Source organism: Anomaloglossus baeobatrachus, chromosome 10 (assembly GCF_048569485.1).
Source record: "Anomaloglossus baeobatrachus isolate aAnoBae1 chromosome 10, aAnoBae1.hap1, whole genome shotgun sequence".
Classification (NCBI taxonomy): Eukaryota; Metazoa; Chordata; class Amphibia; order Anura; family Aromobatidae; genus Anomaloglossus; species Anomaloglossus baeobatrachus.
Window position 1 is genome coordinate 74,307,689 of NC_134362.1, and position 18,808 is coordinate 74,326,496.

Consider the following 18,808-nt stretch of genomic DNA (forward strand, 5'->3'; position numbering starts at 1 on the left):
CACTTTTAGGCAGACGTCCAAAAATTGGGAGAAAAAGTAACATAGTGCAACCTTCTATTACAAGGTCATTAATTCATTTTGATGGGCGCCATGCAGTGCTATACTTGTTGAGCACACGGCCGCCCCTGGCTTCATGGCCGAGCACCAAGGAATCCAGATGTTTGTCCAGGCCGATTTCTGTCAAGAAGAAATTTTGGAGTTCACTCATATCGGTATATATTTATGCCCAAAAAAATCAGAACGCATTCGCATCAATGTTAAACAATGAGTCAGTGCTGAGCTGCAAATTTTTCTTCAGCTGTTTGAGGCCTGAGGAAAAAAAATCTCCACATGGGGCTTATGGTCACGTAAAACAGCCGAAACTCTCCAATGCAAGTCAATGGGTGCGAGAAAAAAGAAAAAAGTTGGACAGCATACAAATCATCTGTATGACGTCTTATGTTTACGGATGCATTATCATTCTCTAGCATAGAATACTGTAAATGATTGTAGAATAATAGCTGCTGAGAAAATAAAAACACGTTAAGCGACAAAAAAAAATTAAAATGAAAAAAATTGAAAAAAACATACTTTATTAAAAAAATAAATACCGTAAATCACACACTCGCACGACATAGAATGCCAAACAGATTTCACTCATCCTGCTCTACTGGATGAGAATCTGAGCAATTTCATATACGCAGATGGGAGTGAACCCTTAGGCTATGTGCGCACGCTGCGGATTTACAGCGGATTTTACAGCAGATTTGCTGCAGAAAATGTGTCTAACATTTCTGCATTCATTCCCCAGAAAAACCTATGGGTTTAAAAAAAATGCTGTGCGCACACTGCGTTTTTTTTTTATACCTGCTGATTTACCCGCGAAATTTCCGCTGCGGAATTAATATGCATTGCACTTCTTTTCTGCAGGTCCCTGCGGTTTTACCATTAATTATTGGTAAAAACCCGCAGAGATCAACTTGTGGAAAAAACGCAGAAATTCCGCAGCAATTCCGCGGCAAATCCGCAACATCCCGCTGTGGAATTTGTGTGCGGATTTCTGCCGCGGGTGTGGGATTCTTGCAGAGAGCCGGAATTTTCTTAAGAAAGTTCTATTTTCTAGTGCGCACATTAAAGTATTTGTCCAGCGTAGATTACTTCCATATTCGAGACTAGAGGTGCTGATTATGTTCAGACCCCACAGAACTGCTGAGAGCCATGTCCCATCAGCATTGTGCATGTGTCATGTTCCTTAGGCCGAGGTCACACAAGAGTATGGAAATTCGGATAGATTCTCATTCAGGAGAACAGAGCGAGTGAAATCAGTTTGATATTAGCATGTCTGCAAGTGCGTTTTTTTTCTCACCTGGCATCCATAGGCCATCCGTATGCAATGCATTTTTTTTCAGCAACTATTATTCTACAAATAATTTACAGGACCATTTACAGTGTTCTGTGCTATAGACTGGTAATATAACCGTGCAATTTACGCATCCACGCTCAGTATGCTGCAAATATTTTCTCATCCCCAATACAGGTGAGGAAAAAAATAAAATAAAAAAACTGCAGATCTGCTCTGCCTCATTGACTAATTTTGGTCCAATGCAATTTTTTTGCTCACACTGCACTCATCCGATTCACACACTCATGTGAGCGAGTCCTTAGACTAGAACACGTGCTCCAGTCTTGGTAGGTATTGGCTCGTAATGTCATCCCTGGAGGTGAACGGTTCTGGACAACCTCTTTTCCTGCACTGATCAAAGCTTGAAGGGTTCCTACTAATGATAAGCGAGTTTCGAAATACTCGGATTCATGATACTCGTAGCGAGTACTGTCTAATACTTGCGTATTCATTCCGAATAATGCGTGCAATGCAAGTCAATGGAGAATACTCACAATGTAACGAGTAACCCGAATGCCGTACTATTCGCACTAGTAGCAAATAGTGCAGCATTCGGGTTACTCGTTACATTGTGAGTATTCACCATTGACTTGCATTGCACACACTATTCGGAATGAATACACGAGTATTAGAAAGTACTCACTACGAGTATCGCAAATCTGAGTATTTCGAAACTCGCTCATCATTAGTTTCTACACTTCTTTTTTAACTACCGTATGTAACTTGAGCTGAAACGCTCTACAGATCAGTGGGGTCCGGGTCATGGCTCCCTCAGGAAGCTTCTCCTCTGAGTGTGCACAGAACTATGTGGCCATACTCCCCTCTGTACTGGCTCCCCAACTTTATACCAAGCCCATGCTCCGCTGTGTTCACACAATTAGGAGCAGAGGGCACCTGCTTCCTGATCAGCGCATCAAATATTTTGAGAGATTAGTGGGGGTATTAGGATCCAGATGCTGCACAGATCCGCTTGGTGTCTTAGCTCCCATTACATAGTTACCACAAAAAAAAGTGTAGAAGTGCAGAAATCTTCAATCTTAGTCTGGGACAGATTTATTTTAGGAAAGTATATCTACTGTATAGTGTATCCCCCTATGCTACATCTTAATGATTACAAATTTTAGCATTGCTCGAAACAGTAGAATGGTTAGGGGGACTTGGTTAAGCTCTTAATGTTAAAGGCAGGGGCAAGTGACCTTTTTTACCTGCTATCGTTTTCTGGTGTCTTCTATGGGAACCTCTCTTCTTGTGGGGTACTATTGTAAATATATTCATTGGATATGAGCCTGCACTATATGGCAGATTTCATAACCACAGAAACATAATTTTGACATTTACATTAGGTCTGACAATCTTCATTATGCACAATACTGATTCCTAAATACAGAACATTAAAAAAATAAAATACATTTATGACTTATGAGATGGAGCCTGCATTACTTTCCTTTGCTGGTTGGATATCAGTAGAAGGGTTCTCAAAACTAGTATAAAAATATTTTCTTTTTAGAAAGTCACAGTGAATAGCAGAAAGCTGGTGTGTATATGCGGGCTGCAGCGATGGTGACTTGTGTGCTGAGAATCAAAGTTACATCTCCTTATATTAAGGGAAGAATCAAAGGGGAATACATCTGGCTCAAGATTTGAGAAGGGAGCGTGGCAGCCAATGTGCAACTGTCAAGAACATATTACAATTTCCCACCTATCAAAATTAGTGATGCCAAAAAGTTCATGGTCATTGGCTAAGAAGCCCACGAACCTAACATCATTATAGATGAATGCCGGAGAGGTTAACTATAGGGATGAAGGCGTTTTATGGGATATTACATGCCTACCCTTAGGATACATCATCATATCAGTGGGTTCCGGCTACCAGACACTCCCCCCATTACGATCTGAAAATGATGGTCCATCCTAAGGACCATCAATGATACAGTCCAGAAAACCTTTATAAAGACTCATTCCCGTTCTTTAGGATTTATCACCTATCCATAAGGATACATGATTTACTACTGACCTGTGATGGTCCAACAATTGAATTCCCCATCAATCCTAAGAACAGGGCTCTGGGATGGGCACCATGGCTAGATTCATTCTCTATAGGACTGTCAGAAAAAGCCAAGCACCGCTCTCAGCAATCTCCGGCAGTCCCAAAGACTATGGGACGTAAATATATAAAATCAGCTATTTTACCAAATGTGATCGCAATATGACTTGGAGAACCTCAGTTAAGAATTAACACTAGGAATGGTTAGTCATGACCAAGTGAACATGTCGTAAGTGTTTTGTTGGTGAATTTCCCCATTTTGCTTCAATTTTTTTTTATCATCAAATTAAAGCTCAATTAGGGGTATGGGGTGGATTGACCTAAGGATGAGTTTTTGAAAGCCGGAGGAAAAAATACTCAAATATTCAACATTATCTTTGCAATTGATAAATTATACAGAAGATAAGTATTGAATATCCACTGTATTATTGACATTGGTGACACACAAGAGGGTCTGAAAATCTGTCATCAGGTAAGGCCTGAAACACACGTCCGCAGAAAACACGTGCATGTCTCGCGGTCCGTTTTTCGGGTTCGTGTTCCATGTTGGGTGTCCGTTTCTCCGGTATGTGTGACATCAGTGTGATGGCGTATGCTTGCCGTGCGTGCGTGTTGAATGTCCGTGTATGCGTGAGATACGTACGTGTCATGTCCGTGTGCAGTCCGTGTGTCTTGAGCCGCTTCACCATTAAAAAAAAAAACGCACACGGACCATATGATAACCACACGTACATGGTCCGTGTCACGTACGTGCAGACACGGACCCATTGACTTTAGTGGGTCTGTGTCTGCGTGATGCCGGAGAAACGCTGACATGTCATCCGTGTTAAAAAACGCACACATGTTCAAACCACACGGACATACATTCCATGTGGCTTTACGTTTGTGTGCCTGTTACCATAGGGTAACATTGGTGCACGTGTGCTTGTGCCGCCGGTACATGTCAAAAAGTCCCAAACACGTACCGGCGGCACGGATGTGTGTTGCAGGCCTAAAGTAGTTTTATCAGTTTAAGGTCAGATTCAGACAGGCATACTAAAACTTGATCGTCACCTCTGCAAATTGCAGAAGTGACTAACTCTGTGTGCTTGTTCACATAGCGGTCCGGTGCAGGAGGTGTCTTCTATTTAGATGCCTTAATCTGCTCTGTAAAACGCATGCTGCAATTTTTTCCATGCAGACCATTGGTCCAAATGGAAAATTAGCATTTTGGCAATGATAAAGGTTTAGCCGAAACGCGTCTTGCCGTGCGCCAGCAGCAACTTTTCCTACCTCTGTCTGTCATCATTTATGCTGCTATGGACAAAGACTTTTTTTAATATGATTGAAATAAAGACTATAGAAACTTTTTATCTACTACAACTTTGGATTGCTGGATTCATCTCTTCTATTTAAATTTCTCCCCTCTGACGCTATGATTAACACTATGGCCGGCACGTGCATAGTATTATGTTCATGTTTTTCTCCAACTCTTCAATAAAATGGCCCCGACCCACAAAGTCCCGCCCTGATGCACACACCGCTCAGCCAATGCACTCTTCTGGACCTTTGATGACATTTTTTTCTGCAATCAAACATCCAATCTCTAAACTGAAGGTCTGATTTGATTCACCATTCTAGCGCCAGTATGGCACTGCCTGTACTGTATATGGATGGGGAAATCCTGCAGGTTTGTTCCCTTTAAGTTGACTTCCAATTCCAAGAGTGAGGACCACAGGACAACATATAAAGGATCTCCTGTGTCATGTTCATCCTCTTTTTTTTGTTACAATTTTGGAATAGCTGCAAATCAAATACTATTTGTTCCAGATTTCCAGATGGAAGGTTGACCTATATACCGTAACTGTTGAGACCTTGATGATATTTTCATGATGACAAGGTTAACAACATAAAGTAAGGTATTGCCAGAAAGCAGGAGCTATAATGTAGTGCTATCATATACAGCCCTCATTTCTAGCTTATAGAGTACCATGTGATATACACAGGGTCAATTACTAACAGAGAAATAATTGTGGCGAACCCAAAGCAACTAATGGGAAGTTAGAATTAATCCGTCTTGTGCAAATGCCGATATTAGAATCCAATCTGGAATTAGTTGCTAAGGGTTAGCACACATTATGAACAATTCAGGATATCGGTAAAGTGACGAGTTATATGTGCATTTCAGGTTTTATCTCCAGAGTAGTTGGGTTTGGTACCATATAGGAGGGGATAACAAACAGTTCACACAGATCCAGTTGTGTTTTCACAAGCGCGCACTCGTGCCTCCCATTTTACTTGACCCACAGCAGCAGTTTGGTGATTCACTTTGTGTTGTTGTGTCGGTTCAGGTTCTTTTGACGCCATTACGACTCGTTGGGATAGAACCCAAGTTTTGCAGACGACATTTCACGCCGGAGCCTCATGATTTCCCAGAAAATCAGCTCCGCTGCATAAATAGAGAGAAGGAGCCTTTAAAATCAGCAACAAAAGCAACAGATATCAGAAATGAGAAATGTAATTATTAGGGATGATCGAATACCCTATTATCGCTCCGCCGAATATCCGACGAATACCTTGCAGCTATTCGAGTATTCGCGAATATCCGACGCCCAATGCAAGTCTATGGGAAACCAGAATAGTTTCATGTTGGACCCGTCGGTGACCTGTGGCGACTGAGGAAAAGGCTGAAACAGTATGGGCACAGCCTCTAGAAGGTGCTTGACTGCATTTCTGCCCCCTCCCGATTCATCCAAGGTGACAGGACGCACACTAACACGCCGCCGCATTCACCCTCTTCCTCTGATTTCTGTCTCATAAGCCATGACACATGCGACAGAAAACTACTCCCCGGGTCCAGCTAAGTTCCCCCCATAACCCCCTGGTGTCTCCCGGTGTTCCCCCGCTGTTTTTACCTTTTTGCAGCGCTGATCCCCCGCATCCCTCCTCCATCACAATGAACGCTGGGTGCATGCGCGGAGCGCGGCTGTCAGACTCAGCTCAGCTTCCTATGTTCCCTGAGAACGGCTGTGGAGCTGCGCTGGCTGCACGCACACTTCTGCTGTGACCCGGGGAGAGTAGGTGCAGATTCTTTGCACCCACACACCTCACATGGAGGGTCTGCACTCTTAGAAAATAGGGGACACGTTCCCTGAGCGTGCCCCTCCATATTGTAGAAGGTCCAGAGTTGTCGTGGGACTTCCAAAATGGATTACACATTTTTTTTTTCTTTACAATAAATTGGTGACAGAGGGAATGTTTTGGGGAGTGTTTTTTCAAATATGTTTTTTGTTTTGTCGTCTATTTTTTTTTCTACTTTTATTACTGACATTTGGTGATGTTGCGTATCTGATAGACGCCATGACATCACCAACTGCTAGGCTTGATGTCAGGTGACATTATATATCTGGTATCAACCCCATTTATTACCCCATTTGCCACTGCAGCAGGGCAACCGGATGAGCTGGGGCGAAGCGCCAGGATTGGCGCATCTAATGGATGCGCCACTTCTGGGGCGGCTGCGGCCTGCTATTTTTAAGCTGGAAAGGGCCAATAACTATGGACCTTCCCACCCTGAGAATACCAGACCCCAGCTGACCGCTTTACCTTGGCTGGTGATCCAATTTGGGGGAACCCCATTTTTTTTTTATTATTTATTTATAAATAATTATAATAAATAGCCTGGGGTCCCTCCAAATTGGATCCCAACCAAGGTAAAGCTGCCAGCTGTGGTCTACAGGCTGCAGCCATCTGCTTTCCCTAGCTGGCTATCAAAAATGGGGGGGACCCCACGTCGCTTTTATTTTTACGGTAATTATTTTTTTTTGGCTAAATACAAGGCTAGGCACCCTTTAGTGCCACATGAAAGTCACTAAAGAGTGCCAGCTTAAAATATGTAGGGAGGTGGGACATTTTCAAAAGCTGGAGAACCCGCCACAGTGTGATAGCCGTGCAGCGCCACGCCCGTGATCGGTGTGTAAGAAAGAGAGAGGGAGAGACCGACTGACCATAATGGCCGCTGGCTTATATAGCCCCTATGACGCCGTTCGGCCAAGCCAATCACCGTAACACCACATCAAAGATGGCTGCGGCGTTACTGTGAGGGCAAGCAACGTCAGTTGTGTTCATTGGCTGGAAAAAGGCGCCAGGAAGTCCAGAAATTAAAATGAAAGTACCGGAGTGAATACCATATTAGCCGTCGGATAGCGAATACCTCGAATACCCAATTATCTGTCGGATACTGAAAAGTGGCGAATACATTCGCTCATCCCTAGTAATTATGTATGAAAGTAAAGCAGCGTTCACACACAGCAGTCACACTGTAGCTAACAACTGCAACAGCAGGGTTGCCAACTTGAAGTTTCACTTTTTCTGGACAGTTTATAAAAATAAATAAATAAAATCACAGAGAATATTTTCCTGGACACATTGGAAACCATAATAAATTATTCTGATTATAAGTGATCCATGTCTACCGTGGTAATAACTACAGTGATATAATCAGCATAAGTTTCTTCAGCTTCAAGAAAATCATGGACGGCTTGATTTTTTTTTTATGAACAAGGCAAAAAAGTGCACTCTATTTACAAACTGTGCTGGAATTATGGACTGTTGGCACCCCAGCGCAACAGCCCTGTGCCCCAGCAATCTTTACATCATTTACATGTTCAAGTACACTATCTTGCAAAGTGTGCACCTGGCAATAGGCTTTGGGCAAGTTCATATGTTGTGTATTTAGTGTGGATTTTCCAAATGGACTTACTTGCAGAAAGTTCATAGTGTAAAGCTAAATTGATGACATTTCACTAATCCTATTTACACATTAATGAAAATTTCTGTGCAGAAACCTGAATGCCGTGCAGATTTTTACATTTGCCTCATATCAATTTTGTGCAGAATTCAGCTTGGATTTCACTATTTGCAATGGAAAAGGTAAAATCTGCATCAATTTCGCAACAAAATAGACATGTAAGAAATACGCAAAGTGAGAACTTAGACTTAAAGGATGAGTTATGTTCAATCAAACTTGATGGTTGCTCACTTTCTCCAGTCTCAGAAGCTCGTTGCTTTGGAGTAACCCTCGACTCTGCTCTATCCTTCAAGCCACACATCCAAGCCCTCTTCACCTCATGCAGACTACAACTCAAAAATATCTCCCGGATCTGTGCTTTCCTTAACCAAGAATCAGCAAAAACATTAGTGCATGTCCTCACCATCTCCCGCCTCGACTACTGCAACCTCCTGCTCTCTGGCCTCCCTTCCAACACTCTTGCACCCCTCCAATCTATCCTAAACTCTGCGGCCTGCTTAATTCACCTCTCCCCTCGCTATTACCCAGCCTCGCCACTCTGCCAATCCCTTCACTGGCTTCCCATCGCCCAATGACTCTAGTTCAAAACATTAACCATGACATACAAAGCCATGCACAACCTGTCTCCTCCCTACATCTGTGACCTAGTCTCCCGGTACCTACCTGCTCGCAACCTCAGATCCTCACAAGATCTCCTTCTCTACTCCTCTCTTATCTCCTCTTCCCACAATTGCGTACAAGATTTCTCCCGTGCCTCCCCCATACTCTGGAACATTCTACCTCAGCATATAAGACTCTCCCCTACCATGGAAAGCTTCAAGAGGAACCTGAAAACCCATCTCTTCTAAAAAGCCTACAACCTACAATAACCCTCAGTCCAGTACACCACTGCACAACCAGCTCTGTCCTCACCTATTGTACCATTCCCTGTAGACTGTGAGCCCTCGCGGGCAGGGTCCTCTCTCCTCCTGTACCAGTCTGTTTTGTATTGTTAATGATTGTTGTACGTATACCCTCCTTCACTTGTAAAGCGCTATGGAATAAATGGCGTAATAATAATAATAATAATAATAATGTAGATGCATATTAGGCCTCATTCAACCATCCATGAATCACATATTTGTTCTGTGTTTTCCACAGAAAGAACAAGAACCCCTAATAGTCTATGTGATGTGTCCAATATTGATCTGAATCACAGGTCAAAATTGCCCATACTAATTTCCAGGTATGTTAAACCCCCCCCCCCCCCCCTCAAAAAAAACCCCAAAACAAACAATAATATCAGCCATTGCCATACATATGTCATCCCTGTTCTGTCCATTTTAGTGGTTAAGAGAAGCTTTGCAATTGATTGTTTTTCTTTTCTGAGAAAATCACTGGTGGTAAAAACTGACACGGACCAAACAATGAGGAAAATCCGACACTGATGAAAAAGGACCATTTTTTGCATAGCAGACAAATCACTGATGTCTGAGTTAGGCCTTAGGTAATATTATACTGCCCTTCACTAATATAGAAGTGAACAGTATCTTTAATACAGTATACATGGAGTTAATCAACTCACTGCAGTCATTTTTGCAGTGTCAACTTGAATTTCATTACTCACTATAGACATCACCTTTACTATGCACAGCTTGTCCCATTATGTTTTTGTGCCTTACGTTGGTAATCACAGCACACTTTTTTAAATAAATGTATGTATGTATGTATGTATGTATGTATGTATATATATATATATATATATATATATATATATATATATATATATATATATATATATATATATATATAGGTTCATGAATTTAATAATAATATTATAAACCACAAAAACAACAGTATAGGGCCTAGATAATATTTTATTGACAAAAATATATTTTTTTTAAATGAAAATGTGTAATGGGTACCACCAGATACAGGAGAAGGACAGAGAATAATAAATTAATTACTGATCACAGTACTGTTGGCTTGAAATGTTTTCTAGATTTATATAAATAACAACTAGTAACATTAATCAGATTACAATAATCACAGTGCAAAGTGCATTATAATATTATGCATAAATTAAAGTGCAATTCATCAAAGTGCACAGTGCATTGAAGTCAGATTTATCAATATGGCATAACACACTTGCAGTATCACCTGTCAATCAACAGAGGGCGCTCAAGGTTAAAAAGTACCTTCACATAAGAACCATAAATAGTTAAAGTGCAAGGAGCATTTGCTATCAAAAATCACTATACTGTGAAGGCACTGTGCACTTTAATGAATTGCACTTTAATTTATGAATAATAATATAATGCACTTTGCACTGTGATGATTGTAATCTGATTAATGTTACCAGTTGTTATTTATATAAATCTGGAAAAAATTCAAGCCAACAATACTGTGATCAGTAATTAATCTATCATTCTCTGTCCTCCCCCTGTATCTGGTGGTACCCATTACATATTTATATTTTAAAAAAATATATTTTTGTCAATAAAATATTATCTAGGCCCTATACTGATGTTCTTAGATTGGTGTTGTCCATTTTTAGATCATATGCAAACTGCACTTAAAGGGAATCTGTCAACAGGTTTTTGCTACCCCATCTGAGTGCAACATAATGTAGAGACTGAGCCCCTGATTCCAGCGATGTGTCACTTACTGAGCTGTTTGCTGTCATTTTGATAAAATCAATGTTTTCTCTGCTGCAGTTATACAGAGTTCATGAATATGCTGGACTAGCTGCAGCACACCAAGTAGTCCTGTAATGATAATCTACTGATGATTTTATCAAGCAGCCCAGTAAGTGACACATCGCTGGAATCTAGATCTCTGTTTCTACATTATGCTGCACTCAGATTAGACAGCAAAAACCTGGTGACAGATTTTCTTTAATACAACAAAGTATTTGGAGCATAACATAAGACTACTTACTGTCCTGGCGTACCAGACCTTGCTGTATGTAACGGATGTAAGTGAAGAAATTGCAGACTGCTGTTATCTGTAGGAGAGAGAAGGCAAATATGAGACGACATGGTGGCTCAGTGGTTAGCACTGCAGTCTTGCAGCGTTGGGGTCCAGGGTTCATAATTTCACCAAGGATGACATCTGCATGGCGTTTGTATGTTCTCGTCGTGTTTGCGTGGGTTTCCTCCGGGTTCTCCAGTTTCCTCCCACACTCCAAAGACATACAGATAGGGAATTTAGATTGTGAGCCCCAAGTGTTGCCAATGTATGTAAAGTGTTATGGAATTAATGGTGCTATATAAGTAAATAAATATTATTATTATTATTATTATTATTATTATTATTATTATATCTCCCTAGGTCAGGATATAGTACATGGAGTACTGGTAGAAACCACCACATACCAATCTACAGAGGGCAAGAGGAATTGGTGCCTATCTGGTTTTCTATCCTTGACTTCTAAGGAGAATTAATTTTGTTATTCTGTCTCTCACTGTTAATATTAATCTACTCTTAAAATTATAGACTGTTCATGTCTTTGTCAGTGGGCAAACTTACTAAACCAGCAAAGGATCAAATAATTATTTCCTTCACTGTAAGTGCTGCAACTTTCTCTCACTTTCCAGCCTGGATTTCCAATTAGTTGTCATTGTTATGCCTGTATGAAGTGTGACAGACAGGAGTGTGCCGCCTCTGCAGCGGTCGAACCGCTCGGATCCGGGGTTTGCTGTGGCTCGAGGGTCTCCGGACCCGGGGGGCTCGCGGCCACTTCAAATGCAAAGAGGGTATTTACAGGGGATAAGAGTTTGTGACGCCACCCCTGGTTTGCGGTAAGGGGGGTACAGCCGCTGCCGATGGGAGTATCCGAGGGATATGGAGTGGGGCAGCCAGATGACGTTCCCTCCACGGGTAGGGGAGGCCCCGGGACTCTGGATGATAGAGGTGTAGGGGAGCGTGGTGCAGATTGGATGCAGGGGAGGGCAGCGTACTCACTCAGGCAGTGTCGACCCCAAAGCAGACTCTGACACAAAGGTAAACCAAGTCTCTGGGTGCCACTGCCACTTCAGGGGAGCTCGTCCGGGAGTCCACTCCCTTTGGTATTGCTGATGATCTGTACCTTGCCTCCATGCACTGTATTTTAGATGTTCTGAGTGACCCCTATGCTTGACGCTGTCAGGGTCCCGCTCCCCACTGTTAAGTAGGGTAGCTGTGCTCTCGATGGCTGACACTTGGGATTTCAGTGGGCCGCATAAGCTGGAAAGCCCTATCCCCCTCGCTGTGTTGATGCCTTCGATCTCTGAGCTCTTGGGGAAAGTTCATAATGAGACTATCCGCCACAGGTTAATTATCAGGTTGCGTGAAGCTACTCCCTGATCTAGGGTCCAGTACCTCGCCGTGCTCGGTACCGGTTTGGTTACTAGGTACTCCGGCGCCGACCGTTCCCCAAAACTAAGCCTGGCACCTTTCTCTAATAGCCTGCGACTGGGTCTCCGACTCCTTCGGTCCCAGACCACCGTCTGCAACCTAGCCAACGTCTCCCAGGGAGCTTCAACTCCCCCTAGCTCCTTACTCTCTGAGGGCTACCACTCAACTGACTCTGCCCCTCCCACCAGTCTGCCTGACCCCTAGGCGGGTGGCCCTGTTCCAGCTAGACCACCCACTGGTGTGCCTGACAGGGTGTGGTGTGAGGTGTAACTAGGATTTGCATGCTGATGGAGCAATACCAAAAGTTAGGATCCCAGAACAATGAGGGGTTGAGTCCTGCACCAGACAAGAAAGGAGTGCAGTTCCCTGTGACACCCTGACTAGTTCAGGGGCATCATAGGAGCGCAGGAGCAGACAGAAAAAGACCCTCCCCTATTTTCTGTCTCTGCTTCTTCAGATGAATTACAGTTGATAAAAGGGGTGATAAGTTGAGTTAAGACAACATAGTTTTAAAGTAAAGTGATATGCAGATTGCCTGTTTGTCACATTATCAAATGAGATCCCATGGTCTGAAAGTACAGTTACCATATAATATGAATTGGACATGCTGCAATTTGTATATGAAGAGTGGAATGCATAGTGGTGGTGGCCAAGAAAAAGCTTGTCCACTAGACCAGAACCAGAGAACTGCAAGCTACATATTAGGTAACTGATGGTAATTCATTAATCTCTATATAACAAAAAAAACAAGGGGTTGATTAAGCAAAGCTTTTATGCCAGAAAAGTGGCTTAAAAGCTTCTAAACATTGCAACATTTTTGGCATTCTCATGTCACTTTGAATCAGCTCCACTGAAAATTAGCGTAGCAAGGGAGGAGCTATTTGGGATCTGGTAGTGACCACACCTGCCCATCCACTAAAAAAGCAAGGTGCTGGTGTTTTGTATAGCTGAAATTCTACTCTCATCCGTAACTGGAGTAACATTCCTGGAGCGACAAACAGAAGCTTACACCACTCAGAAGATGTGCCAAATTCATTAAGTGGCGTGCAACTCTTAATTCTGCACCTTGTACATCAATAAGTCAGGTATAGCATATATGATTAATACCCTATTGCCCTGGAAATAAGACCTACTCTGAAAATAAGCCATAGTAGGATTTTGGGGGCTTTGGGTATGCTTAAAATGTAAGTCCTGCTCCAAAAATAAGCTCTAGATGCAGTTCCATAGGGAAGTGTCCAAGCAGATAAAAAAAAGAAAAGTTAAAGACTCAAAGAAAGCGTAGGACTCAAAGAAAGCAGACACCCCTAAAAGAAGCGCCCCCTAAGGAAGACATTGCTTGAAACGCGCGTCGGGGTTTTTGCGGCATACAGGACTTGTGACCATCTTCTAAGGTATAGGATCTCGTTATGATTTTATGACATCAGATTTACTATATATCTATTGCAGTTTATGGGAGCAACTCCTTACCTTTCTTTTTACTAAAGGCCACTTTACAAGCTGCGATATCGGTATCGATATTGCTAGCGAGCATACCCGCCCCCGTCAGTTGTGCATCACGGGCAAATTGCTGCCCGTGGCACACAACATTGCTTACACCCGTCACACGGACTTACCTTCCCTGCGACGTCGCTGTGGCCGGCAAACCACTTCCTTTCTAAGGGGGCGGTTCATGCGGCGTCACAGCGATGTCACACGGCAGTCGTCCAATAGAAGCGGAGGGGCGGAGATGAGCGGGCGGAACATCCCACCCACCTCCTTCCTTCCTCATTGCCGGCGGCCGCAGGTACGATGTAGTTCCTCGTTCCTGCGGTATCACACATAGCGATGTGTGATGCCGCAGTAACGATGAACAATCTGCGTCCTGCAACAGCAACGATATTCGGGAAAGGAAAAACGCGTCAACGATCAACAATAAAGGCCACTTTACACACAGAGATAAATCTTTGGCAGATCTGTGGTTGCAGTGAAATTGTGGACAATCAGTGCCAGGTTTGTGGCTGTGTACAAATGGAACAATATGTCCATGATTTCACTGCAACCACAGATCTGCCAAAGATTTATCTCTGTGTGTAAAGTGGCCTTAAGGTGAGTAATTTTGATCGTTAACGGTCGTGACGTCGCTAACGAGGCCGAATGTGCGTCACGAATTCCGTGACCCCAACAACATCTCATTAGCGATGTCGTTGCGTGTAAAGCGGCCTTTACTCTTCATACGAACACTTTAATACGTTTATTTATTAATGGAATTTGGCCACAGAACTAAGCACTTTATTGTTCTGTAAAACCGCTGCTAAACAATAGGGAATTTGCTTTTCCATTATTGATTTTATATTATATTTATATACTATACACATTTTATTCAGGTTTATGGTGATTTTAACATGTATATCAATAAAATTTGATTTTAATACTACTGTTTTGCCACTACCCCATTTTATTGGATCTTAGCGGATTCTCATTAGGGGTCTTTTTGATTTATATAGATGCATTATAGTGACTTTATATGGAATGTTTGATTATTTTTACCCCCAAAAGAAAAGAAAAATCGAACTCTCTAGACACCAAACAATTACATTTGGGAAGTGCTAATGGTGGATGGGCTCTCACACAGAGATCTGCATTGCTGTCCGGGCACTTGTCATTCCAGATGCATTGCACTGCAGCTCTCACAAACAGATCAGGTGCCAGTATCACTCCGCATGAGTGATACTGCTTCCAGTCCAGTCACCGGGGGGCAACCGATGTAGGATGCAGGGGGACCTGACAGTGACAGAATTGTATGTGAGAGCCCATTCATTTGCCAACTCTAGTTGTGTGGGGATCTGGTAAGTGTGATTCTTTTAGGGGGTGTATGCTCTCTTTTGGGGGTAAATTTAGCAGTACCTAGAGAATAATACATTTAAGCAGGTAATTTAAACCTTTGTAAATATGGTATGTACCCACCACTATAGGACTGGTTCTGCACCACGAGAATAGTAGATCAGATAAGAAAATGTGCATCTGAATTAGTAATAGGAGTAACACAAAATGTTGATATTCCAGAATGTGATGACATGATTATATTTGAATAAATGTTAATATTTTTTTTTGTTCAAAATTAAATGTGGATTGTTGTTCATGGGAATATATAAGACATCCCCTGAAAATAAGCCCTAGAGCATCTTTCAGAGCAAAAAATAATGTAAGATCCTGTCTTATTTTCGGGGAAAGACGGAACAGAAATACAGATGTGGCGATAGCTGGGCACTGTGCTGTGCTTTACAGAGTTGGTAGACAAGATTGGGGCTGCACCTTTCTTTTATCCAGCACTTACCCTGTACCGGCAGGAGGGTGAGATAAAGTAATAATTCCCAGAGTCTCCCAACTTGATGCGGTGGCGGCATGACCGTGACAAACCACTAAGTGCACATTTCCTAAAATGAAATAGGTTAACAGAAAGGTAAGAATTTAGATAAATGTTATATCAACCATTATGAATGCAGGTTTTGTTTTTTTTTTCTGAAGAACCTGACAATTTTCTAATGGTCTGTTATTTTATGTATCTTAAAGGGCGACTCCTGTTACAACTACATTTCTGATTAAAGGGGGCTTTACATGCTACGACATCGCTAATGCGAACTCGTTGGGGTCACGGAATTGGTGACGCACATCCGGCCGCATTAGCGATGCCGTTGCGTGTGATACCTATGAGCGATTTTGCATCGTTGCAAAAACTTGCAAAATCGCTCATCGGTGACATGGGGGTCCATTCTCAAAAATTGTTACTGCAGCAGTAACGAGGTTGTACCTCGTTCCTGCGGCAGCACACATCGCTCCGTGTGACACCGCAGGAACGAGGAAGCTCTCCTTACCTGCCTCCCGGCCACAATGCGGAAGGAAGGAGGTGGGCGGGATGTTCCGGCCACTCATCTCCTCCCCTCCGCTTCTATTGGGCGGCCGCTCAGTGACGTCGCTGTGACGCCGCACGGACCGCCCCCTTAGAAGGGAGGCGGTTTGCCGGTCACAGCGACGTCGCCGGGCAGGTAAGTATGTGTGACGGGTCTGGGCAATGTTGTGCGGCACTGGCAGCGATTTGCCCGTGTCGCACAACAGATGGGGGCGGGTACCCACACTAGCGATATCGGGACCGATATCGCAGTGTGTAAAGCCCGCTTAAGCCTCTCTCATGTGTAATGTTTTTGAGCTGTGATTGCCAGACAGCACTCAAACAAAGAAAAGTAAATTAGTATGGACTATTCCTGCTCTAAGCTAAGCAGGTAATGGAGTTCAGTACTCGAAGTCTCACGCTTGTGCAGTGGAATCCGAGGCGGCAGAGCAAAGTCATGTAATGTGCAAGTGCCGGATTCACTGGTGCGTCACTAACTCCCTGGCTGTTCAATATATTAGTGTGAGGCACGCAAGCGCAGGTCTTTGATTTCACTGCGCAGGCGTGACATTATGAGCAGTGTGGGGATGACATAGGAGACATCCACTTCCATCTAGCCGGAAGAGGCGGTGTTTGAATGGATTGGGGCGACGCTAAGTACAACCTTAATTCACCCATCAAACTAAACTGCACAACTAAACTGCACGATTTATATGCAGTGCAGGTCATGAATAAAACACTTTTTCTGAGATATGCACGGGCACCTATGATTTTAAAGGTGATTGGCATGGTTTATAACTAGTGATGAGCGAATAGTAATCGCATGATTCGTAACGAATACCAAAATACTATTCCGGTATTCATCACGAATAACAAATCTAATGCAAATCAATGGGGAACCCAAGCATTTTTCTTGAAGATTTCCCAGAAAAATACTCGGGTTCCCCATTGACTTGCATTAGGTTCGTTATTCGTGACGAATACCGGAATATTATTTTGGGATTCGTTACGAATAATCCGAACCCGAATTATTACTATTTGCTCATCCCTAGTTATAAGGCATAAAACTGGTGATAAGTTCCCTTTAAACATAAAAAACATGGGGCACATAGGTGAGCAGATTTTAATAATGTATTTAGCCAAGGTTTGAGGAAAAATATATTGTAAAAACATGAAGGTGGGGAAAGGCATCACACATAGTGGAAGTAGCCATTCTGTGTGATTAGCACCAATTTTCATTTTTGCATTTTCTGTTTTTCCTCGCCTTCTTTCAAAAACCATAACTTATATTTTTTCTTGACGCAGCCATATAAGTATATGTACAGTGCTGACCAAACGTATTGGCACCCCTGCAATTCTGTCAGATAATACTCCGTTTCTTCTTGAAAATGATTGCAATCACAAATTCTTTGCTATTATCTTCATTTATTTTGCTTGCAATGAAAAAACACAAAAGAGAATGAAACAAAAATCAAATCATTGATCATTTCACACAAAACTCCAAAAAATGGTCCAGACAAAAGTATTGGCACCCTTAGCCTAATACTTGGTTGCACAACCTTTAGCCAAAATAACTGCCAACAACTGCTTCGGTAACCATCAATGAGTTTCTTACAATGCTCTGCTGGAATTTTACACCATTCTTCTTTGGCAAACTGCTCCAGGTCCCTGAGATATGAAGGGTGCCTTCTCCAAACTGCCATTTTGAGATCTCTCCACAGGTGTTCTATGAGATTCAGGCCCCGACTCATTGCTGGCCACTTTAGTAGTCTCCAGTGCTTTCTCTCAAACCATTTTCTAGTGCTTTTTGAAGTGTGTTTTGGGTCATTGTCCTGCTGGAAGACCCATGACCTCTGAGGAAGACCCAGCTTTCTCACACTGGGCCCTACATTATGCTGCAAAATTTGTTGGTAGTCTTCAGACTTCCTAATGCCATGCACACGGTCAAGCAGTCCAGTGCCAGAGGCAGCAAAGCAACCCCAAAACATTAGGGAACCTCCACTATGTTTGACTGTAGGGACCGTGTTCTTTTCTTTGAATGTCTCTTTTTTTTTCCTGTAAACTCTATGTTGATGGCTTTTCCCAAAAAGCTCTACTTTTGTCTCATCTGACCAGAGAACATTCTTCCAAAACGTTTTAGGCTTTCTCAGGTACGTTTTGGCAAACTCCAGCCTGGCTTTTTTATGTCTCGGGGTAAGAAGTGGGGTCTTCCTGGGTATCCTACCATACAGTCCCTTTTCATTCAGACGCCAACGGATAGTACGGGTTGACGCTGTTGTACCCTTGGACTGAAGGGCAGCTTGAACTTGTTTGGATCTTAGTCGAGGTTCTTTATCCACAATCCGCACAATC

At 42.8% G+C, this 18,808-nt stretch overlaps 1 protein-coding gene across 5 annotated transcripts in view; it reads right to left on the reverse strand.

The window, feature by feature from the left end:
- Positions 1 to 2,060: 2,060 nt before the first annotated feature.
- RAB3IL1 (RAB3A interacting protein like 1) overlaps positions 2,061 to 18,808 on the reverse strand; it is a 79,781-nt gene continuing 63,033 nt past the window's right edge. For all 5 annotated transcript variants that reach the window (XM_075325224.1, XM_075325225.1, XM_075325221.1 and 2 more), the window contains 3 exons: positions 15,905 to 16,004; positions 11,134 to 11,200; positions 2,061 to 5,853 (listed from right to left, as the gene is read on the reverse strand). In XM_075325224.1, coding sequence (XP_075181339.1) covers positions 5,771 to 5,853; positions 11,134 to 11,200; positions 15,905 to 16,004 — 250 coding nt within the window. In that variant the 3' untranslated portion in view covers positions 2,061 to 5,770. The remainder of the gene's footprint in view (positions 5,854 to 11,133; positions 11,201 to 15,904; positions 16,005 to 18,808) is intronic.